General features: G+C 37.9%; 1 protein-coding gene across 1 annotated transcript; it reads left to right on the plus strand.

Annotated features, from left to right (window-relative positions):
- Nucleotides 1-455: 455 nt before the first annotated feature.
- Nucleotides 456-16613, plus strand: timp2a (TIMP metallopeptidase inhibitor 2a). The gene is made up of 5 exons (XM_041973125.1): nt 456-750; nt 8897-8997; nt 9121-9229; nt 12576-12700; nt 14731-16613. The coding sequence occupies exons 1-5, from the start codon at nt 609-611 to the stop codon at nt 14926-14928; spliced, it is 675 nt and encodes a 224-aa protein (XP_041829059.1). The 5' UTR covers nt 456-608; the 3' UTR covers nt 14929-16613.
- Nucleotides 16614-24364: the final 7751 nt, after the last annotated feature.

Consider the following 24364-nt stretch of genomic DNA (forward strand, 5'->3'; position numbering starts at 1 on the left):
TATTTGAATAAATCTGAAGTTTCCAAACATTACACAAAGAAACACTAAGTGTGGTTCTTTGTTTATAACCAAATCAAATAGGCTTTCTTCTAACAAAACACCTAAGACAATGTTTCAAGTAATATAATTATGGACATAAGTCTTTAGTTGTGTCAACAATGATAAAACACAGCAAACACTTTACAATGACTTTAACTTTCTCCAGCCCCCAACTGACGCAGTAGATTAAAAAGACGATAACACAGTCAATTTTGCCCTCTGCTGCTATCCGTAAAACCTTGGTGCCGTGAGAGTGGCAGAGGCACGGATCTAGAAATGGAGCAAACAGAGAAGCAATGTTGCGGGGACGTGCCATGGGACGTGCCTTTCCCTGAATGCGCGACTGACTCCGCCTTTTTTCCTGCGGGCGGGGTAGAGGTAACAGATCCTGACGGGGAAACACTCCTCGATACAAGACCGGATCAGAGCGGGGACGCAGTCCGGCTGTTGTTGACGTCTGCTTCGGTTAAAAAAGGCAGAGGAAGGACGCTGCCGCTGGATCATCTACACTGCAACGCATCTGCGCAGCACAAACAGCGACGAAGAGGCTTTTGAAAACATCAACACCAATGTTTCCTAAAATGCCGTTTTCCGTTAACGGCATCCTTTGCACGCTCGCGCTGCTGGTCCTGTGGCGGGCGGACGAGCTCGTGGAAGCGTGCAGCTGCGCTCCGGTACATCCGCAACAGGCGTTCTGCAACGCCGACGTAGGTGAGTAGATCACCATGGACTGTTGTTGTTGTTGTAGTTGTTGTTGCAACAGCTGACTGGAACTACACTGCGCTTTGAAGCCGCTCAGTCCGCCTATGAAACTGGTTGAACGGCTCAGAAGCTGGTGGAAACCGCTGGAAAACCAGACGGTTTTTTTTTGGGGGGGGGGGGGTGTTGCTCCACAAGGGCCAAGGCCATAGATCAGACAGTTTGCACTGCATTGTGGCTGCACACTTGGAGACACACGTCATTAATTGAGATATTAACAACCATATACTTGTAATAATGATTTTTTTGAGACAAGTCTATTTTTTAAAGTGGAAAAAGTGTAATTAAGTTATTATGGGTCATTCCATGCAAGGGCAAACACAACAACATCCTCATTTTCATAAGGAAAGACTCCATCATAATCATTTTAGTAACACTACAAGAGTAAGAAATGCATCTATGTCACATATTCCTCCTACTTTCATCAAATCCTTGTAGTGTGTGTGCATTGTGTTGGCATGAGTCAGGGTAAGATATTGGAGGATATCTGGGACTTATCACGGCAACCTAACCTTCATCCTCAGCAGCTCCAGGACGAAGCTACATGCCTGGCTTTTGCAGGGCAACGTGGCACCAGAGAAGAGAAGGGACAAGGGATGGAGAGAGTACGCAGAGAGGGGGTGGGGGGGTTTGAACCACAAAATATGTCACACCACAAGCTCCAATTTAAAGTAAAAAAAAATTCCATTCCTGTCCAGTTTCTTCCTGTGCTGGGTGGTGCTGTGAGGAATTATAGGAATGTTTCTGGGGTTTTCCCAACTTTGCTCCGGTGCAGCACACCCTCGCACACACTTTCACAAACCAAATAGACAACTATTTAATGCCTGCTGCCATGCATGGAAGGCTCACACACACTAGCGACGGAGGACATCTGGCTGTCAGTCCAGGGCGTGTTTTAGAGGAAACAGCAATAAAAATTGCAGTGCAAGTTAAAATATGCACGGTATCCTCAAGAATAAGAAAGTCAAAGACCACACCATTGTGGCTCCAACTTTCCCTCCTGCTTAAGACTCCAACCTCTCATGCACACACACGTGTGTGCATCTCTGTAATTTAATATGGCAAAACAATTCTATTTTCAGGTGGCCCAATCTCTCACTGAGTTGGTAGCTCCTAAAGATAGGATATTCCACAGAAGAGGTGTATAGGTTTGCTCATGTTGTTTTTAAAGAGTATGTGAGTCAGAAAAGGTTTTGTCAGCTCTCTTAGACGGGAAAGGCTCATGAATGTGCTAAGCAGACCGCTAAACAGCAACAATGGCTGGTGTCATTGCTCGGTTTTGATTGTAGGGTGGATCAGCCTCATCTGAAAACCCACAATAAGCATCCACATGATACACAGCGAAGGATAACATGTGGAGCAGTGAGTTTTGGAGTTTTGTTAAGAACGAAGGTTCAGAAGAGAGCTTGCAGAAATGTGCAAATAGGCAACAACAAAGTGACATTGTGGTCTGACAGTTAAGATTTGTTTTGGTGGATTGGGATCCCAATCTGCTGGTTGATGCCGTGTGTATGTGTGTGTGTCATCTTCTGTTTTTCATGCAACGAGATGCTCTAGGTCAGACCACAAGCCGTAAGAGTCACACAGTGTCATGGACCCACTCCACAATCACAATACAGTGTACATGTACAGACATCAACATCCTCTTTTTAAATAAATCTGTTGCCCACAGAGTGGAACTTCCCCACTGGTCTGGTCTGTCTGGTCACAGTCTTCTCAGTCTGGAAGACCCAAGTCACCCTGCTGTCTCACAAAGGGGACATAGTACATGTGCACAATTACATTTATAAAAATACTTAAAGTACCAATGTTTTGAACCTGCTCAGTCAGTTAGCATATTTGCTGTATAATATTAACAAATACTTTTTTATTAGTGTAGGATAAGAATTGCATTTTCATTACATGAGTGATTTATATCTAAAGATGTCTCGAGCAGTTTGCTTTACCCTTTGTGCTAGAAGTAGCCCATAAGGGAAAAACCAAACACTGGCCCTCGTTTCACCTCTGTGTGCTGCGCCACTGGAAAAGCAAGTTAAACTGGGAGATTTTTTGCTAGTAGTAGTTTATGCCACTAGATGGCACTAAATCCCATATATTGGATGTTTAACACAAACCAAAGCTTCACTCTGTCTTGGTAAGATTTTTTTTAAAAAGCCTGAATTGATATTAATTTCTTTCAGACTGCAAGATTGTTGTCATAGTAACTACATAGTAACTTATTTCTTCTTCAAGGGACTAAGATTATTTCATATACCCACTTATTCCAATGCAGGGTTCCAACTGAGGAAATGGAAAAGTTGTCAATTCCAGACTTTGTTTAATATTTGAGCTTATGTGCAGCTGAGGAAATACAAATAACAAGTACCTACTGACTATTATGTCATATCAGCGTTCCTATCGACCCGAAAACAACCAGGAAAAGCTTTTAAGAGTCTCAAGAACTGCTTGGTCCGAAGGCATTCACTGTTCAGTGATTAAAAGTAGAGAATGCCTGGTAACTTTATGTCAGCTAGTATGCAAGAATTTCTTAAATGTGATTTAGAACCATTTTTTTTCTGAAGTTAAATATTTGTACTTTTTAGATAAACTATTAAAAACAAATGTTTCTATAAATCTCGGCCAAATAACTGAAAATCAAACCTGCAGACTCATATTTAATGTAATTTATGTTAAAGCCCACTTGTAGAGATGATTATCAACCAACTCTGGCTCCTCCTAACCCTGCAGACCATTTTAGCATATTTCAGCTCTGTTTTTTGACCCTGTTCCTTTGATTCACTGTCTTAAATGTCAAAAGAAAACCCAGCATCATACAGCCGTTAACAATTAGGCAGAACAGTTAGCAGCTACGAGGCAGACGAGATGGAGACCAAAAACAGAGCTAATAATAGAAGTGAAACTAATAAAAACTGATGTAACTAGGCAACAGTTTGGTCTGCATTTTTGCTACTGTATACCAACATAAAAAGGTAATATAGCAGTGTTTTACAGTCTGTTTTCTCAGTTTTTAAATGGCTAGAGTTGAAGGAGTGAAGTCATTTGATTGCAATGGTTCATCAGCTATCAGCCATAAAAGCTAAACCTTCTCTGGTTTTAGCCTCTATGCTTAGCGGGGCAGTATTGTGTTTTGGACTGTTATTTGGAACGAAAAACAAATTTTAAGGTTTTGTGGTTGAATTAGGAGGCCACATAAAAATGTCTGTTCAACTTTCTGTCTTACCAGTTGTTTTGCTCCTCTGGTTGATGGGGTTTGGTTGGAAAGTTCTTGTGAGTTGCATGTCTGAATACCACTTAAACTGAGATGTAAACAAGATTCTGTGTCCTTGCAAGATTACAGTGTGTGCGTCAACACATATTGATAAGCCTTTCAGATTAGTGCTTTTTAGATCAAAATGACCAGATTGCCTAAAGTAAGAACTCTTCTTGCTCTTTCGATTTGGGCGGTTTGGCTGTAGATTTGATTCCTTTGTGACCTCTTACATTATGAAGATTAGTTTGCAAAGTTGATTTTGAAACAGGGATTTAAAATATGACAAGTAATCTGGAGAAAATGCTGAAAAATTATCTTTTTATAAGAAACAAATTCCTTCAAATTATTTAACAAGTAAAGAAACGTCCTTCTCTGTGTACTTTTTATGCTGATGGCACAGTCTGACGATTTAATGGATTATTGCACTCAACATTGCAGCACCTTTGACATATTATATATTTGTAAATACCACTCTTAGTTAATGCAGTTAATTTCCTAAATCTGATTCTGCAATGATAAAAAATAACTGTAAGATGCTGCCCTAATAAGAAATGTAACAATTAACCATTCAGCTAATGCTGAGAAATAAAATGAGCAAATGTGCACAAAAGGCCAGTTTAATGATACGATGCTGCTTGTGTGAATCTCTCTCACTATCTGACAGCCACTAACTGTATCATGAAAACCTCTCAGGGAAAGCAAGAGCTTTCAGGCTTTCATACAGATGCTGCCAGAGGTTCAGAAAGCTGGCTGAATTGTGTTTGTCGGCAGTTTGTCTCTGTTCAAATGACAGGTTAACAGAAGGCTCATATACGTCTGGAGCTGAACAAACCACACCACAAAAGTCAGGGATGATTTGGTGGTCACTGGAGTATGAAAAAAGAACTGGATAGTCATGCTGTGGACTGAATGGGGGGGCACTTAGGATGTGGTGCCTGTGTTCATATGGGGTTTGCATGGAAAACATTGCGTAGTGCAACTGATATGCATGTATAAGTCATTAAGCATCAGCCTGGCCAGGAGAGTAGGGGAGCAGCTGAAATGTGGGTCAGCTGGTGGTTTATGAAGGGGGCTCCTGGCTGCTGATTGACTGCTGCTGATCAGACGAATTTGGGATCACTCTGTAGCAACAACTCAACCGCCTGGAGGCCCCCGGTGGTTGTGCTGTTTTAGCATCATGCTGTGTAGTCTGCCGCCTCTGCAACACGCTGTTTAGACTGCACAGGATGATCCGCTCTGGCTTTATTACAGGGGGTAACAGAGAAGTAAACATGTCTGCAGCACAGAGGTAGACAGATGAGCTTCCATAGTAGCAATCTATTGTGAATAACAGGGTAATTTCCTTTCAGTGCTGTGTCCTGCTGCTGATTCTTTGTTCATTAGTTTGTGGCTCAGAATGAGGTCAGGAAATGAGAGCGGAAAAACAGGGAGGAATGCAGGAGAGAGCGCCAGCCAGGTATACTGCTGCGTGTGTGTTTATGTGTGTACTCTGGCTGCTGCTGCTGCACATTTGCATAAGCATCAGTGTGGAAGTAAGTTTTAAGTGTTTGCTTGTAATTAAGCAGTGATTTGACTTACTATGACATTGGCAGTTCTGTTTTTGCATCATGAAGCCAGCTAATCTCATTCTAGATCTTCTATATCCCTTGTTATATATTTTAATAGCCCTGAATCAAGCATCTAGGGTGCATTTTACTAAATTACACATATAAAATACCTGATTTCCTTCTTAGGTTTATTTCTCAAGCAGGACCTTTCCTTTAACCTACATTATTGATTGATTTTTGCCACTATGGAGCACTTAAAAAAAGATGGAGGAACTAGAAAGCTAGAAAACAAGGTGTTTAGTTGTTCCAAACAGCCAATCCTGATAGACGAGTGACAGCTGTTCTTCACAGAAAGAAGGGAGATGCTATTTTGTTTATGTAATTAATGGATGGACAGCTTTTTCTGAAAGATTTTCATATGGATAAAATTGCTTTCTTGCATAGAAAATTATGAGAAAAACACTTTAGCTAACAATGAACACAAAGACCGCTTAAAAAAATCCGTCCACAAGACTTGAATGCTTTACTGTCTGTTTTGAAAAGGTGTGAAAATGATGAAGCTGCTCCTGATGGTTCAAAATCATATATGGTGATACAGACATCAGCATCACAACCACCCACACAGACTTTTCATCAGTGTGGAAGGACTTTGTTGTAAGTTAAGAAAATAAAACCCTCAGAATCTGTTTGATAAATGCTTTAAAGGGATTTGTTTTCTTTAATTGGGTTGTGTAAAATACTTAAGAGTAGTCTGTATGTCATCAATCGGAGAGCTCTCAGTTTAGAAAATCAGATGTTAGCTACAGGTGAAATCTACTCTGAAGAAGCAAGGAGAGAAGAGTGCTTTTTTGCCTTTTGTGGATTTTTACATCACATAATGTTTGCATCAGTTAATTCAGATGTTAACCTCTGAAAATGGTTTCTGTTGCAACATAATGACAAAGAAAACAACTGTCTAACATGTAAAAATCTAGTGTGGCTCTCGCTTGAACTGCTTTGAAATTTTCTAAATCTGTGTTGCCTGAAATGGCAAAAAAAAAAAAAAAAAAAAAAACTTCCTGAGCTTTTAACCTTGGGGAACTTGTAAGGTTTAGTTTCTGGTCCTCCAACCTGAGAGTGCTGACTGCTGTCTGCTGTTGGGGAGACATTGATTATTCATAAGTAATTCAAATTTTCTGACAAAATTACATCCTAATTTTCCACCATATAAACGACTTCATATCTTACATAGAAATATGCGACACAACTGCATCTGTGATCTCTTTCCATCTGGATCCTTTTCATACAGGATCCACTGTAGAAATAATTCCCCTGATGAAGGTTGTCTCTTAACGAGAGTTTGTGGGCTAAAGTTGACTTCTGCATCTCATAGAGAGCCGCATTTCTCACTGCAGTTATACGCACAGCTGAATCCCAGGCGTGAGTGAAGGGTCACTTCACTGAAAATCTGTCAGACAAACACCATTCTGGTGTGGATGGAGGGCTAAGTCTGCTGCTAACTAACTATGGAAAAAAAAATCCAAATTTTCATAAAAATAAATCTCCAGAAATGGAAAATTCGATTTATCGATTTTATCGATTAATCGCCCAGCCCTAATTTTATGTATAGTTAAAGCAGAATTTTCCAAAAGGCAAGCTTTTATCATCTGTATTATGGTCTTTCATTGACAAAGATCTAATGGCCACAATCAGAAATTGGAATTAGTGCATTTCTAAAAAAAAAAAATAATCAAACACTCTAGATGTAGTGGTAATGGAATTTGCCTGTAACAAGTAGTTATGATGGATTATAGTGGCTGCTTCACTCCTTTATAGCTCTGTTTTTGGTCTTCCCAGCTTTTTAAGTTTTAGGAATTGGTGTGTTATTTTATTTGTCTTACACATCTTACACATTAGTCAGGTCTTCATAATAGCACTCATCTTGTATTAGCACTAAGAAATTAGGCAGGAGCTGGAGTACTAGAGAAGTTATTAACTCTGGGAGCCATGAACCCCCATTTTTGTGTCTGCTCCAAGCCATAAACTAAACCCAAGGGTGTAAGAGCAACAGCGTCCTTCTGTATGTGTGTTTATCTGTGTGTGCGTGTCCTGCCTTTTTAATGCTTTTTTTCCCCCCTGTATTGCTCATATTTTCCATTCTGAATAAATGCCTGAAGCATAGCTGAAGCTTGAAGTCAGTCAGGCCATTAAAACACATGCACACACACACACAAACACACAATGAGAAACCCCTCTAGCCAATTCTTTCTCCGTATATCAGCTTTCACGTTATATTCTTAATCCTTAATTTTGAAACAGCGATGGTTCCCTGGTGGTGTTTTGAGGGTTTGTGCTGAAGGCCAGGGCCCTCAAAAAATTATGGAAACCTCTGGTTGGGTTTTCACTCTCTGGGCTACCATAGATCCCAAAACCTATTGTTGCCGTTCATACAATAGGCTTCAGGCAGCTGTGGAGGTCATCTGGCGCCGATTATTAGCCTGAGATGAGAATCAGGGGACTAAGTGATGATTTAGTGAATGATGTGTTAGTTGTACTCAGTTTAATATTAACAGCAGCAGCATAAAGTGAATAGTAAGAGTCTGGAATAAATCCTGAAACACACGGGAAGCCAGTGCAGCAATTTTAAAAGTGGTGTAATGTGTTCCCGCTCTCTGGTTCTTGTCAGTGGAAAGCAGAACAGTCAAAAACAGACTGTTTGCTTTAACAAATTTTGCTTTACTTTTTACGTTAGATGACTACTTTAGTTGTAATAATTGGTTAATTGTTTCCTAAAATCTAGACCTTTTTTTTAAAGAAAAAAGAAAACATGTTTATTTGTTTTATCATAATTATTATCTTCTAGTTGTATTAATTATCTTCTTAATTGTATTGTGTATGATGTGGTTCTTTTTGGTCAAGATATTTTTATGTCGTCTTTCTTCTTGTAGTTGCAAAAATTAGCATCTTGCTAAATGCGGCATATTTAAGACAAAATGTTTTACATTCATTACTATGTACTGTTTCGTCCGAAGAAAAAAAAAAAACTTAAATGAAATTAAGTGATTTTTATTTTATTTGTTAGTTAACGAGAAATACCCACAAAATACCTAAAATTGCTGTTTTGAACTATTTTAATGTGAATATTTCTAATAATTTAATATCATAGAGTGTATTTGGTTATAAAACTGGGATAAACTGATTAACTTGAATGAATAATGTCTTACTCTTTCCTGACCTCTCACTGGTGGAGATGTCATTTAGCAGAAAGGAAATTTTTTTAAAAAGCCTTGGAGCTGACGCTGCGTTGCTGTGTTTTCACCAGTGATTCGAGCAAAGGTGGTAGGAGAGAGAGAGGTGGATGCTGGGAACGATATCTATGGGAACCCCATCAAGAGGATCCAATATGATGTCAAACAAATAAAGGTAAGGAAACTCTCATACTGCTTATGGTTGTTTTTCTTTTTTTTGTTTGTTTGTTTGTTTTTGTTTTTTGTTTTTTTAAAGGTTTGATGCTGAGATGTTGATATTCTCAATGTGACATTTTAGATGTTTAAGGGGCCGAACCAGGACATTGAGGCGGTCTTCACTGCTCCAGTGTCTGCTGTCTGTGGTGTTACTCTGGATGTCACTGGCAAGAAGGAGTACTTGATCTCAGGTTTGTATGCAAAATTTTTATTCATAATACACATATTTCTCAACTATTCTCTCACAGAAGAAGATAAAATATTAAAATAATGATTTGAGAAATTTAGAATGAAAACAATTACTCCAGGTGTGAGAGTGAAGATAGAAAATTATTTTCATGGTTTAAATGTAGGAAAGAAGCTAATCAAAGATGCAAATTGTACAGCAGTATTTTGTATTTAAAACAAAGTGAAAAATCTTCTGTGTCCATTTCAGACTCCGTTGCAATTGAGAACAAGTAACATGTGTCTACTTTAAGTTTTGTTGGAATAACTGAAACTGAACAGAAGAACATAAAGTGAGAGAACACAAAGGCAGATAGACGGGAAGACAGGAAAGCAACAGGAATTCATAAACAGATAAGATATAGACATGCAGGTGTACACAGCTGGGCAGACAAGCGTGAGAGTGGATAAAGACCAGCGGGCACATTGGAGGAGTAACTGTTTATGTTATTATGAGTAATGATATGCTGCTGACTAACCCCGGTGGAGACAGGGAGGGACAATGTCTGCACAGTTGAGCTCCTGAGACATTTCATGCCTAAGTCGCTGTTTCACATCCTCATAATGATTTCCTTCACTAAAAGAACATCCTTTTTTTATGTATTAACACTACTCCTTTAAAGTAAAAAGTTCCACTTGCTGCAGTGACCTTCATCTCTGCAGAGCCACTCCTGACTGACTATTTCAGTCACAAAGCTCTAAGATCCCACCTGCTCTGCTCTAAACAACAATGGTTGGAGAGCATTTAATGCACTTAGTGAAGCATTTACTAGCTCAAAGTGACGATCCACTTGCACAAAGCTTCTTAAGGCTTGAGTTAGTCATTTCAAATGATAAAATTTGTGCCATAAAGCAGCCTTATATTTTATCATGCAAAATTTCCTGACAAATATTTAACCTTTTCTCTTTACCATAATCTTTCAAAATAAGTTAAACCCTTGCATAAAAGGAAGGAAGGAAAGAAGTTTTACTTATATAGCACCTTTCACAGATCAAAACCACAAAGTGCTTTACAATAAGAATAAAAAATAAAATTAATATAAAGACAAAGACATAAGAAAATACATAACATATACACACAGTCATAAAACCCTCGTTTAACTAAAAAGCCTGTTTGAAGAAAAAGGTTTTCAACTGTTTTTTTAAAAGAATAGACAGAATTGAGACATCTCACAGAAAGAGGCAGCGCATTCCATGATTTGCGTGCCTTTACCTGAAAGGATCGATCGCCTCTGGGCCTGAAGCGTGTACATGGAGCTACTAGTAATCTCTGATCTAAAGACTGCAGAGCATGGCCCTAACCCTAACCCTGGTAAATGAATAAGGTCAGAGATGGAGGGAGGAGCCGGACACCGTAGAGCAAATTAAAAGACCTTAGCAATCAACATATATACCACTCCTGCTGGATTTATGATCATTAGCACCCATTCCTGCAAGGTTTGCGTCAGATCCCAAATCACAATGCAGCCCTCTAGTGTGAATCATCTAACAAACATGCTGTTATTTATAGCGACAAGATGCTGCAGCAATAAAACATGTCCCTGAACTATCTGCATTTAAATTATGAGCATAAAGTCACAATTATAATCTAAGGCTGAAATTTCTTTGAGGAATTTTAGTCTGTATAGCATAGTTTTATTCCCTTTATTATATTTACTGTACTTTTTTCCTTAAGTGCATGTTGGGGAGGCAACACCACCTTCCTCAAAAGCCCAGTCTGCTCTGATTGGTTTGGCTAACCCTAACCTGAGCAGGTATCGCCCACTTTCATGTATCATTTCTGTTCACAGACACTGCGGTCTGGAAGTGTTCCTGCATCCAAGCAGTAATTTCCAGTAGACTCATACCTGTTTTTAACATGGTGCCATCTGAGGGCCTGAAGATCACAAGCATTTAGTTTTGACCTTTGGCCTTATTAATTCGCACAGAGATTCCTTCTTATTCTCTGAATATGTAGATGATGGGCTCTCCAACGTCCTAAAAGTTGAATGTTGATGATCGTTCTTCTGAAATTGTTTCACAATCTTTAGAGTTTGTAGCAGACTGGTGAACCTCTGTCCATCTTTATATGTAAGAGCCTCTCTGAAATGCTCCTTTTATACTTACTCATGTTACTGACCTGTTACTAAGTAACCTAATTAGTTGTCAAAAGCTCCTCAAGTTGATTTTGCTTTGTGCCAGATACTTTTCTAATCTTTTGTTGCCTCTTCCAACTTCTTGTCAGACGTGTTGCTGCCAGCTAATAGTTTCTATGAAATAATAAAATGTCTCAACATCTGATAAGTTGTTTATGCTCTGTTAGATATAAAATATCAGTTCATGAGATTTGCAAACCATTGCATTTTGTTTTTATTTACATTTTACGGTGCATCCCAACTTTTTTCGGGTAGTACTTTTCTGTTACTACTTGTATAGGGTAAGACATAATGGAGAAACACTAAACAACAAATTTATTGCGGCTAATATGTGTTTGATTGAATTTCTGACTTTTAGACAGAGCAAAGTTTCAAGTCACTGACATTAAGGCGATGTCCAGGCTCATATTAAACAAACATAACCAGCTATAATAATGATAAAATATACCAAAATGTTTAATAATTCCTTTTAATGTTTGCATGTTAAATGAAGCCGGTGTTTGAATTGAATTAAAGTAGCACAAGCATCAGATTAGGACGAGCACAGCGGGAAGAGGCGACTCTGAGGATCATGATGTCAGTCATGCTCTGGTTTCTCCATCACAGACAGAGATGCACCCACAAGCACTCACCCCTAATTACATGGAGTTGTAAGAGGAGGAACTTGCTGAAGCCAGCGTTTCCTCTTGCAGACTTGAGCGGTGGGAAAGAAAGTTAACTTTCTGCTGAGCAGGGCATCTTTTAAAATGATTCGTCTTCTCTTTAGGTTGAAGGGTCAACATTTGGAAGAGTTACAGTGAAATGTGAGTCAGTCTTGTCTGCAAGGACATACTGTAAAAACATGTTGAGAGTTGCTCTGCAGACAGATAGTGGTGAAGAGGATGGCACGCAGCCTCAGCAGATCTGTAAACTCAGCTTGAATATCACCTTGTTTTGACTGGTGCACCTCGTGTGTGACATAGATATAAGCGTTTCACAAGTACAAGTTGTCTGTGTATATACCTGCAGCTACCAGTGTGTACCCTCGACTCTGTTATCGACTGTTTGTCCAAAAGGGACATTTATATATTGATGCATCCAGGACATTTTTTTTTGTTTGTTTGTTTTTTTGTTTTGTCTGAGTTTTCTGTCACATCTGTCATTTTCAAACCACACATTGCTGCTTGTTCTTTTCCAGGCAAGGCCGAATCTGGTGGGCGCATGCATGTGACCCTGTGTGATTACATCATGCTCTGGGACTCCTTGAGCCCCACCCAGAAGAAGAGCCTCAGCCAGCGCTACCAGATGGGCTGTGACTGCAAGGTAAGGCAGCAGAAGGCCATCTGTGTGTGTTTGGTTTATCTCCCGGAGTACAGCAGCTCTTTAAATCCTGCAGAATAAATCCAAACATTAGACACCAAATGAGACCAGCCTTCAGCAAACATGAATTGTGTTTGAGGATTGATCATTGCTAAATATTGTTGGTTTTGCTCAACAGTACTTGTAGAGAAGTAAATACAATAAAAAAAAACTGAGCTGAGGAACTGCTAATGGATGGATTGTATTACATTTGGAGCAAGTCTATTATTCATTTTGTCATATAGACTGTAAATAAAAGATGGTTTTGTCCATTTATCTCCGTCTCCACTTGCTGCAGTGGGTCACAACTAAGAAACCTCATTTTTCACAACGGTTTAAGAGGATTTAAAATTTTTGCGCAGTATAGCTCACGTGTGATCACCGAAAGAAACAAAGAAGACGACAATAACTTTTTCAAGACAGGCTGTGTAAATGTGTAGTAAACTATAAACGCCTATACATCTCTTTTTGAGAATATGCGTTACCATAGTCTCCTCCACCGTTGCTATGTCTTTTGCCTAAAACTGAACACAAAAGTGAATTCTGCACTGCCCTCTAGTGGATGTATTGCCTAACAACCATGCCCATGTAAAGCATGCATAAATAATAATAAGAATAATAAATAATGTGTACTTTATTGAGCCAAATTTGGAAATTGTTTCTATACATTTTACCCATCCTAGTTGCCCTAGAAGCAGTGGACTGTCATGTTACGATGCCTGGGAGCAGTTGGGGTTAAGGGGTTCCTTAAAGTTTCCTCAGGGGCCTACAGTAGTTCGGCCCACAGTGGTTCACCTTTGTTGCCAGTCCAGGGACTTGAATCTGCCCCAAGTCCACCTCTCTAGCCACTAGACCACCACTCCCCTTAGTTGTTTTAAAACAGATGTGAACATGAAGCGAACATTAATGGGTCCTTAAGACTTATTTATGCATAATTTAAGTATGTATATAAGTAAGTCTTTTTTTAAATGTTGTCCAACATTATACTCGCCATGCATTTTTGGCATGGTTGTTAGGCTGTACATCCAGTAGAGGGCAGCGTAGAGTTCACCTACAAGTTCCAAGGTTAGTTTCGGATTGTAATGAATGTGACATTTTTTTGTCCCTTTTCCCAAGAAAGGTAGCAAAACAGATATATTTATAGTTTGGTAAACACACGCTGTACGTAGAAAAATAGATAATGTCCTGGCAGAAAGTTACCAGTAATTTTTCCGGTGAAGTGCACGGACACTTCTGTTTAACCAAAAATGCAAAATTCTGTAGTTTCACAGTAAATGCCTTGTTGCATTCAAAAGAATGATAACACACTAAAATAAAGAGAAAAGATTAACTAAATTAAATTATTTGCTACACAACAGTTATTGATCTAAATTTATCTAAGAGAAGATATCTAAGCGTCATTTTTACTCACAGTGAAACACAGGTGAACATTCAAACAGAACTGAACATCCTGACAACATAAATGCAATCATAACACAGGAAGTAAAGCACATGACTTGAATTTAAAGGGTAACAATAACAAAAGGTAAAATTCCTCCTGAATATGCTCTATTTGCTGCTTTTGGCTATGCATCCACAACCTCTCATAAAACTGCCTGAAATGTACTTAAAATGAAGACGTGTGGTCTCCATCCATATACATAACTAACATTGAGCATAAATAAGACCTTAGTTTTTGGTTTTTGTTTTTTTTATTGGTACAAAATTAACTGACATCTTAAATTGTAAAGTAAAGCAAAAGTAGAAGCCATTTATCCCACATCTGAATACTATGTAAATATAATAGGACTCATATAACATAATCAGGCTGGTGTCAGTGAGATAAAATGACCATGCATGTTTACATGTTTTTTCAGAATGGATGGTTAATCTTGCTAAAGTGGGGTATCTGAAATGACTGCCAGCCTCGTCTATCTGTTCAGACTGTCATTATGTCAGAGTAGAACAGGCTGTGTGGGCAGTACTGACACACTTTGTGTGTTTTTGTTCTGCAGATTGTGCGCTGTCCCTCTCTGCCCTGTGAGATTTCTGCTCCTGAGGAATGTCTGTGGACGGACCTGATGATTGAGAAGCAGGTGCACGGACGCCAGGCCAACCACTACGCCTGCGTTAAGAGGTCAGATGGCTCCTGCTCCTGGTACCGCGGCGTTGCACCGCCCAAGAAGGAGTTTCTGGATGCTGAGGACCCTTAGTCACACAGCACACGCGACTCCCCGCTGCACAGAGATAAATGTAAATGACTTAATTGACAAGTTAAGAGTTCACAATGAGGCAAAGTGATTTTAATATCTTATATCTTAAATAATATCTTAGCTTATGTGACCAAAATTACCTGCTGGTCTGAAAACAACCTTCAGCCTCTCGTTCATGAGGCTCAGAAATTATTCTCAGACACAGCATCTCTTGTAAAAACATCCAAAAGCATCATGATGATGTAACTTCCTCCTGAGGCTGGCGTCAGGGGGGTGTAAATTCTTAGTGAGACAGAGCACTTCCTGCCCCACAAACAGCTCTGCTATCCATCGATAAGTCCCGCAATCATTCCTTATCCAACATGTTTCTGCTTTTATTACCTCATTCTCCATTTTATTCCAAAGCAAATTTCGAATTTGCCTTTTTTTTCTTTTTTCTTGTTTAATTTTAAAGCTTGTCTCCCTGAACACCAAATTATGCTTCCTTATTTGATCTGCTTAGCCACAGGCAGACGCCCCCAATGTGCTTTCTTTAAAAAGAGCATGATTCATCTTGCATGGCTGATAATATTTTCTGGTTTCTTTCAGTGAATTTTTTTTCTTGTAGTTATTTTAAATGAAGCCTGTGGCCATCACAGGCATAGACTGGTGCAGTGGTCAAGTAAAACTGCTCCTCTTCACCAACCCGCAGTCCAATCACAAACCTCCCTGCTTTCTTCTTTATCCTTTAATTCATTTCCATGTTATGTAGCTGTACAGTACCTATGCATATACTTTTGTTGTTAATTGATAATTATTATTTACTGCATTAGAACTAGATTTGCACTTTTTGAGGATGAGTTTCAGTAAAGGCAAGAACCTGAACACTCTGATGTGAAAGTTATCGCCCGAGCAGACCGACAGATCCACCTCAGGTGCAGATTTTGCCTACTTTGAGAGCTTTTGGTGATCCGCATTCACAAACACAAGCTGATTCTTGCTATATTCATCATCAAACATAATATAATAACTTGTAGTAAAAGTTTGAAACACAAAAGAAAACAGTGGATGTGTGAGAAGTTAAAGGATCTTTTTGCAGATTTTATGTGTGAAACAGAAACAAGAGCTTGTGGGATATTTCAGTGTCTTTGTATTCTCTGTTGATTGTAAATGCAAGCAGCAGTTTCATGATTTTCTTGCAGATGGTTCATTTCACAAGTAATACAGTCTTTACGTGCTTAATGTTAGCTTTGACTCGTCTTTCAAGTTATTAAATGAAAGCTTTATCGCTGTACTAGAAAGCAAGTTACTCAATCAAAGTTTACAGTGCTGTTTTATACACCTCAAGCTACGTTAACTAAAAATATATATATATGATGGAGTATTAGAGGCATAATTTAAAAGTAAACTCTCCAATTTCCTTTACTTTGTAATTTTTCAGTGTTATTATACAGTACCTGTCATGATTTTTGTGTGTTTTCACTGTCTTTGTCCAACAATGTTTTTAGCCGTCTTGTCAAGAAGGTCCTCTTGCGCTGGAGTAACGTGAGAGTGAGAGCGATTAGTCCTTTTCGGAGGGGTGTAGAGAAATGAGAAATGGGTACTTTGTGTGAATAGAGGACTGTGCATGTGTTTGATGCTTTATGTAAGTCCAGGCAAAGGACAAAATATTCAGTATTATCAAATAAAAAACAAGTTTGAAAGAGCTTCCTGTGTGTTGTCATTTAAATTTTACTGTTATTCCTATTAGCAGTTGTATGGATAGAAATATCTGAGCAGCTACTGAATAAGCTGCCTTGAAATTTGGTACATGCGATAAACACATTTAATATTTGAATAGATTTTGTTTTGTTTTTTTTTGCAGTCACTATGAGATTAAATATTTCTTTGATGGGGAATGTGTGCAAAACTAATCCTGACCTCTTAGCCACTGCATTTATTATTTAGTTGGGGTCTGTGTTATTGAGGTATCTTGACAACTGTATGAATTTCAAGAAAACACCATTTTAAATATTTATTTCCACCAGGGTAAATTGTATTAATATTCATAAATTTTAGTACAGTTATGCACCGTCTGTTCTCAAAGGTTTTTAAACCCAGTCTTACATATTCAGGGTAAAATGGCACTTTGTCTAGTACTTTTATTTAGAGGGTATACACAGGATTTAATAAATACATATAAAACATCACATGAGTGTTTAAGATTAGAAAATGTATAGAAGAGGAAACTATACTATAGTAAAGAGTTCTATAATTTGTCAGACCGACAGTCATTTACAGTTTGGGAATAAGTTTGGCATCAGAGCTGCTTGCATGGTGTAGGCTCTTTATTTATTTGTACTATTTGTATTAATCCCATTATTTTTGTTCCTTGGTTCTTTTCATCATAATCACGTAGATAAATAAGCCAGAACCATGTAAGACTGATTTGTGTTAAACCTGAAACTAGTGGTACCACTTATATTGTGAATATAACTGAACTCAAGTGGCAATCCCATTTGTTGTCATTTTGCTTGTACACACACAATTGTAGTGCAGGCAGAATTAACCCCTTGATGCCTTTTGTAGTAAATTTGCGGCAAACACCTTCTGGTCTTAATTTTATTTTTATCAGGGATTTATTTTATTTATGTGTTTGCTTTTTACTCACTCTAATTCATGCATTTATTTTTATGTTAATTATTCCATCTACTAATTTTATGAAATACTTCATATTTAATTACTTTTCTTTTTATTCCAGACTTCTGTATAATTGTAAATGCATTCAGGTGCTAAGAGGTTAAACTGCAGGACCTATAATATCAAATCATAGAGAGGTTATGGTAAGGCATTGTTAGTATATATATTTAAAAAGTGTTTAAATCTCATAATATTATGAAATAATTTTAGAAATTGTAGCAAATATTTAAGTGAAAGAGGCTTGAGAGGATCTGCTGAGTAGAGCTGTAGAAAAATCTAAATCCAGCTGCATAATGTCTTCTATTCATTCACACATATGCACAGAAACAACTATAAGCAAGAAAAATATCAGGAGAATTAAACTTATGTTAAGGCATTTCTGCAACTAGATATAAAATCTAAGCTCCTAACATTTGTCATCTTGATATTTTAAGCAGCCAAGCGGCATGTGGGTGCAGCATAACAATCATCTGTTCAGAGAGAAGAGCGAGTAGACGTGGTAATCGACTCAGCTTGGAAAATATTTGAAAAATGTGCAGCCAGAGCCCAGATCGGGTGGGTTTTGTCATCTTTGTTACTTCTCTTCTTGGTAGTCTCAAACAATGTTGCGGCAATCACAGAGGGGATTTCATGCTGAGCTTCATTCTGAGGACAGGTCAATGTATCAGTGGGAGGGTGGCAATGAGTGGGCGAACACAGTGTTTTCATGACTGTCCCCTTGTCGCTTCTTGTTTGTCTTCCATCTTTGTGTTTGAAACTTGTTGGGTAACATTTAAACACAAGAGATTCTTGAGTTATTTTGCAAGCTCTGCTTTGTAATCCTGGTTTCTTAACACAGTCAGAACAGGCAGGAAGAAACTTTAACTGGTCTCTCTCTGATAAAATACTCAGTGCTAAATGCAGTAACATGTTCATGTTAAGCTCTAAAACAGTGAAATGACATTGAATTTTTGTAAAACTTTAATTATAAGCCTTCAGTTCTACAATAAACATGTTTTGCCTTTTGTAGATGCTTAGCTTGTGCAGCAGAGGGCTCACATAGAACACATTTAGATTTCTCCAACCTCCAGCAATAAACTCTGATAGAAGTAATGTTTCATTTTTTTATTTATGTAATGAATATTATATGATTTATGTCAATCATAACACCATCAGTTTGATCATTAAGCTGTAGGCATCCGATGAACACATTGATTGATACAAGGGGGCAGAAACAGTAGTAGTAGTAGTAGTAGTAGTAGTAGTAGTAGTAGTAGTAGTAGTAGTAGTCCCCTGTAGTTTTGATGCCACCCAGTGGCCATCAGCAGACATAGCATCCTGTTCAGTCCCTGCTAAGGTTTAAACATATATTTATTGAATTATGTAATACAAGAATGAACAAACTAATTTACAAACCAAGTAATTAACTAATACACCAAAATGTAACAGATGATGAGCTCATAGTTATACTGTATGTGAAGATCTCGTGTCAGCTTGTTTCAACTGGGTGGTGATAATTAAGGACAGCTCTGTGTTTGTAGCTGAATAAATGGGAATACGAACAGTTTTTATTTCAGCAATTAGGCAAAAAACAAACAAACAAACAAAAAAAAAAAAGATAAAGAAAAAGCCAGGGGATTACCAAGTTCTTTAAATAAAAGTCCCTGATTGTCCGCATAAAATGAAATGGTAACCAATCTAAAATTTTGTACACACAGGTGGAAGTAAAGGAGAAACCTTGGACTTATTTAGTAAAAGCAACACAACTAAACATGCTGGTAGTGCCTGTTAAAAATGTGCCAAAAAATCCCTACAATATTCCCTAAGAGTGTTTTCAATTTTGTTTTGAGTTGCTTGGGGAATTCCTCTCTAATAAAGAAAAGACAACACATATTGGCCATTTTTATACTTAATTAATTTTTCATGGTCAGGGACTGCAGTAGCATGTAGAAGATCCATACACAGCCTCGGCATCCTGGCACCTCCTTCTCATGCTGGTCACCAGCCTCGTCACATTTAGCTGTGGGATGGGATCCCATTCCTCAACCAGTAGTTGTTGAAGATTAGCCTGTGTGGTTGTGTTAGTCACTCTAACACAGGGGTGCCCAAAGTCGGTCCTCAAGGGCCACTGTCCTGCAGATTTTTCAATGTTTCCTGCTTCAACACACCTGACTCAAATGAAATAGATCCAACAGCCTATTAAGTTTTGCATAATGACTGATCAGTTTGAGTCAGGGGGTTTTGGAGAAGGGACACATCAAAAACCTGTAGGATTGTGGCCTGCAGGACCAGAGCTGGGCATCCCTGCTCTAACATGTACAGCATGCCCAAACTGATCTCATAAGAGTTCAGTTGGGTCGAGGTCTGGACTCTTAGCAAGTCATTTCATCCTCTCACCTCTCAAATTCTGGAGGTGCTCTGTGATGGTCCTGGCTCTGTAGGAGAGAGCATTGTCATCCTGGATGATGGAATAGGATCCCAGATTCTGAAGATATGGGATCTCCAGAATCTCATTTCAGTATGTTTATCTATCATTTAGGTGCCAGTTCAGGTGCCAGTCATACACTTGTAATTGGCACACACCTGGTAGCACATGACTGTAATAACAAGGGTGAATTTTGTAGGGAATTTTGGTAGATTTTTTGAGACACCACCCACACTTTTAGCCATGTTGTTCATTTCACAGAAACATGATCTTTGCAAGTTGTACTTTTCTAAAGGTGACTAATCAAGTTTTCCAATACCAGCAACACCAATTGGTATTAGTAAATGGGAAAAATGATCAACCAAACACAGACTTTCATTTGGTTGTTCTGTGGATGTGGGAGGGGAAAACATATGTGTGGTGGTGTGTGGGAGAGAGAGATACTGGAGGTGTCAGCAGTGTGAGTTGTGGCACTGTGTTATTATGTTGAAATAAATACCTGGAAAAGTCATGTTGTCTCTGAGAGTCCTCCCTGTGGCAGAGGCCCATGACAATATGCTCTCTGATTAAAACTTTGTATCGTGATGGGATGACAGCAACCCCAATTAAGATACTTCTTCAAGTTGTTTTTTTTATCTTTTCATTTGTTACCTGACTGTCTTTAAATTGACATCAAGACAGAAAAAAAGCATTAACCTGTTGGTATAATTAAAAAGGCCAAAATTAAACATTGTTTCTGTAGTTCACAAGAAACAAGTTAAACACAGAAACATTACTTCCACAGAAATATTCAGAATCCTTAATTTTTTTAATGCGACTGTATCTGATATTATTAGTTCAAAGTTGCATCAGGAGACTTTTGCTCAATAATTGTAAATAGTCATTTGTAATTCCAAGATAAACAGATTTGATTATTTTGTTATTTTTCCTGTATTCTTGGTATTTTATTTCTTTAAATGACTTCAGGCCAACTGAGACAGTAAGCTGAACCGTAACTAAAAATATGCCTCTGTTTCTTCATCATAATGATGCTGAGACACATTCAGAGTGTGTGGCCACCATTTAAAAGAATTCAACCTGTCTCCTGAGACAGCCTGTACTTATCTTGTCCAGAAAGTTAAAATAGGATGGATATGGAACCTGTTTTGATCAGACCTTTTGGGTGTGAGCAGTTTGCTATTTTTAGAAATTCTCTGTTTTATTAGAAACTTTCAGGTCAATCTGTTCTGTTTCTAAAGCTATGCATTTTTTTTTTTTTTCTAAAAGCACCTTACCTGATCCTTCTTCCCAAGTTTAAAATGTGCTTCCTGAAACATTATCTACACAAGTGTTAAAGCAGTGGTAGTCTTGAGGTTACAGAAGTGGGCTTGGGTCTGGAGAACCTCGGTTCATGTCCCCAGGCTGGCAACTAAGTTAAACCACTGTGGGCCTCTGAGCAAGGCCCTTAACCCCCAACGGCTCCCCGAACACTGGAATCTGGCAGCCCACTGCTTCTATCAACCAGGATGGGTTAAATACAGACAAAGAATTTCCCAGTTGGGATTAATAAAGTTGGGGAAAAAATTAATTCCCCACACTGGAACTTTATTTCTTGCATTTGATCTATTTTATTTTAGATTTTTTTCTTTCTGTTTTTATTTAATTTCTTTCATTTCTTTTAAAGTTTGTTTTTAATTCCCTTGTTCATGCTTCCTGAACCCCACAGTAATGCTTTTAATGTTTTATGTAAAGCACTTTGAATTGTCTTGTACATAAAATGTGCTATACAAATAAACTTACATGTTTAGTGTTTTGTGTAAAAACAGAAGAAAGAGGCTGCATTCATCTTGTCAAACCCCGCCTGCTTTGATTGGTCAGCAAACAGGCTGCTCCATGCATGAGGGTTGGGCATAAGCATTTATGAAAGTATATAATTGGACACAAAAACGTTACTTCTCCGAGTGCAGAAGGGGGCATCAACCTTTTTGCTAAACACATTCCAGAAAACGATAAGCTCCTAACAGCATTAACAACGCATACACACCAAATTATTTGTTAATAAAAGGGAAGTGAATAGTGATGAGCATATCTGGGAGTGGTCAACTCAAGGATTATGACCCAGTAACTCTTCTGCTACTGAATTAATCAGGAAGATGTGGTCAGACTATTTAAACTGTTTTAACTTGAAAATAAAATTATAATTTGTAATGAACAAACATCCTCCACTTTAATATTCAGTTTTTCTAAATTAAAATTAATTTAATTTGCACCAATTTCTCATTTTTATTTATATAATTATTTTTCTTTTATATTATGATTTTTGTGACTTTACTGTTTTTGATCCTTATCTTATCTTATCTTACATGCCTTTACCTTTGAAACTTTCTTATTTTTACTGATAATGCTTCTGTGCATCATAGTAGTTATTTTCACTATCAGTTATCTAAATAAACTTTGGTTTTAGGACTATTCTAATGATTGATTAGATGCCCAATGCTTATTTAATGAAAACATATCTATATGGAGAAAAAAAACTGCTGGAATAAAGGAAAATACATCTAAATAAATATTGGGGCTATCCAACTACCATGCAGCTGTTCAACCATTTTGTTTTCAGTGCCACCTGCGTTGTTTCATAAGAACAACTGACAAAATTAAAAAGACAAAATCTTCCTACTTGTTTACTGTTACCTGCTGAGGGGGATCAGACGCTCTGGGAGGGAAAGAGTGACTGCACCATGGCAGAAAAAGTTCAAGCAAGGATGAGGTCAAGTGCAACAGAAAGAGGTCAGTTCTGCAGAGAGAAGAGCGGAAATAGGAGGATCAAACAGATTTAATGAGTGAAAAGAGAAATGGAGTGATGCATTAGGAAATGTAGTGTGAGAGAAAGTAAAATGAGCTAAATCTCAGGTTGGGCGAGCAGTGATGGCAGAATCCTTCACACAGCGCCGTTACTACAGCAGCACTGCTTCTTTTATGGCAGATGGGGGTTATATTTAGTTTCGGTTGCTGCTGGTCTATATGGAGGACCAGCTCCAACATGTGCAAGGACTATTGTGACAACTGTTGACATTTTTCAAATGTTTTTGCATGAAGATGTTATACTTACACATGCACATCATGAAAAGCCCCCTCACTGTGCTGGAAGTCAGCTGTTGCTTCTGCTGCTGGAAGTGGAGCCATTAAAGCCCTTGTTGCTCTTTGTGCTGAAACTACAGCTATTACTACTTCTTTAAAAGAAGATTTTTCAGCAAACAAAATGTTCGAGTGTTTCTTTTGATGAAAAGCCATCTTCTCTGTGAATTAGCTTCTGCTGGTGGTCTCTTTCTGTTAATTGGACTTTTTCCGCTCATCTATCACACATTTTTGGTGGCTGGTCCTAGATTGTCCAAAAGAGCTGCTCAAACACTTTCTGGTTTTAAGTCCCTACTTAAGATGTAATTTTTTGCACTGGCTTTCAAACACATATGAGCTTGACATTTATTTTAACTTTGTTTTTTATGTTTTATCATGTTTTTATTATGTATTGTTTTATTGTTTCCTTGTACAACTGAGCAATCTTGGGTTGTAGTAAATGCACTAAATAAATAAAATTGGCATCACCTCATGAATTCTTGGGACAAGAGACTATAACAAACTGAAAATTTTATTAAATCAATTTGTTTTCTTATTTATACAGTTTAAATAAACGGAGACCACAAATACTGAAACAGATTTGACTGAAATGGAACAAACTGAATTTAACTAGCTTGAATTTAAATGAACTTGAATTAAAGTGCATATAAATGTCAAGGTAAGGGAAAAGATCTGCACACAGGACATTGTATTGTTAACAGTGAGTTTTTGTCCATATTATCTTTAAAATATCAAAAGCAATAGAGTTGGCTCTGTGCTGGGAACTGATCTGGAGCTCCTGGAGAAAGCTGAAGAATGTTGCATAAGCATAAGAACGTTATGGACAATTCTTCACACTCTACACAACACAGTGAGGATACAACAGATTGTGTTCAGTCAGAGGCTTCTTCAAGTACCTGCAAGACAAAAAGATCCAACCATCTCTCTCCAGAATAATATGACTGACTTAAAAAAAAAAAAAAAAAAACGGATGAATACAGCATTTTATAAATTTTATTTTCAGTTCATCATTTCATATACAACGTTTAACTGAATTATAACCATGAATACACAAATTTTGTTGCATAACATTTGCAAAAAAAATGCATATTTTCAAATAAAACCTGATCACTTTCAACAAATCTACCAACCAGAGGGTCAAAACACAAACATTTTACTTATACTTAACTTATTTGAAAATATGATACTTTATTTTTATCATTGCTTTAAAGCAAGCAGATAAAAACTGTGGCTGGTCATAAATCACATCATGCCTATGTA

Source organism: Melanotaenia boesemani, chromosome 21 (genome assembly GCF_017639745.1).
Source record: "Melanotaenia boesemani isolate fMelBoe1 chromosome 21, fMelBoe1.pri, whole genome shotgun sequence".
Taxonomy (NCBI): Eukaryota; Metazoa; Chordata; class Actinopteri; order Atheriniformes; family Melanotaeniidae; genus Melanotaenia; species Melanotaenia boesemani.

What these genes read in the sequence shown, in the direction of transcription:
- timp2a (XM_041973125.1), top strand. Translation starts at nt 609, where the DNA reads ATGTTTCCTAAAATGCCGTTTTCCGTTAACGGCATCCTTTGCACGCTC. An exon ending in GTTCTGCAACGCCGACGTAG is followed by an intron (nt 751 to 8,896) that starts GTGAGTAGATCA and finishes TGTTTTCACCAG; the next exon opens with TGATTCGAGCAAAGGTGGTA. An exon ending in AGATGGGCTGTGACTGCAAG is followed by an intron (nt 12,701 to 14,730) that starts GTAAGGCAGCAG and finishes TTTGTTCTGCAG; the next exon opens with ATTGTGCGCTGTCCCTCTCT.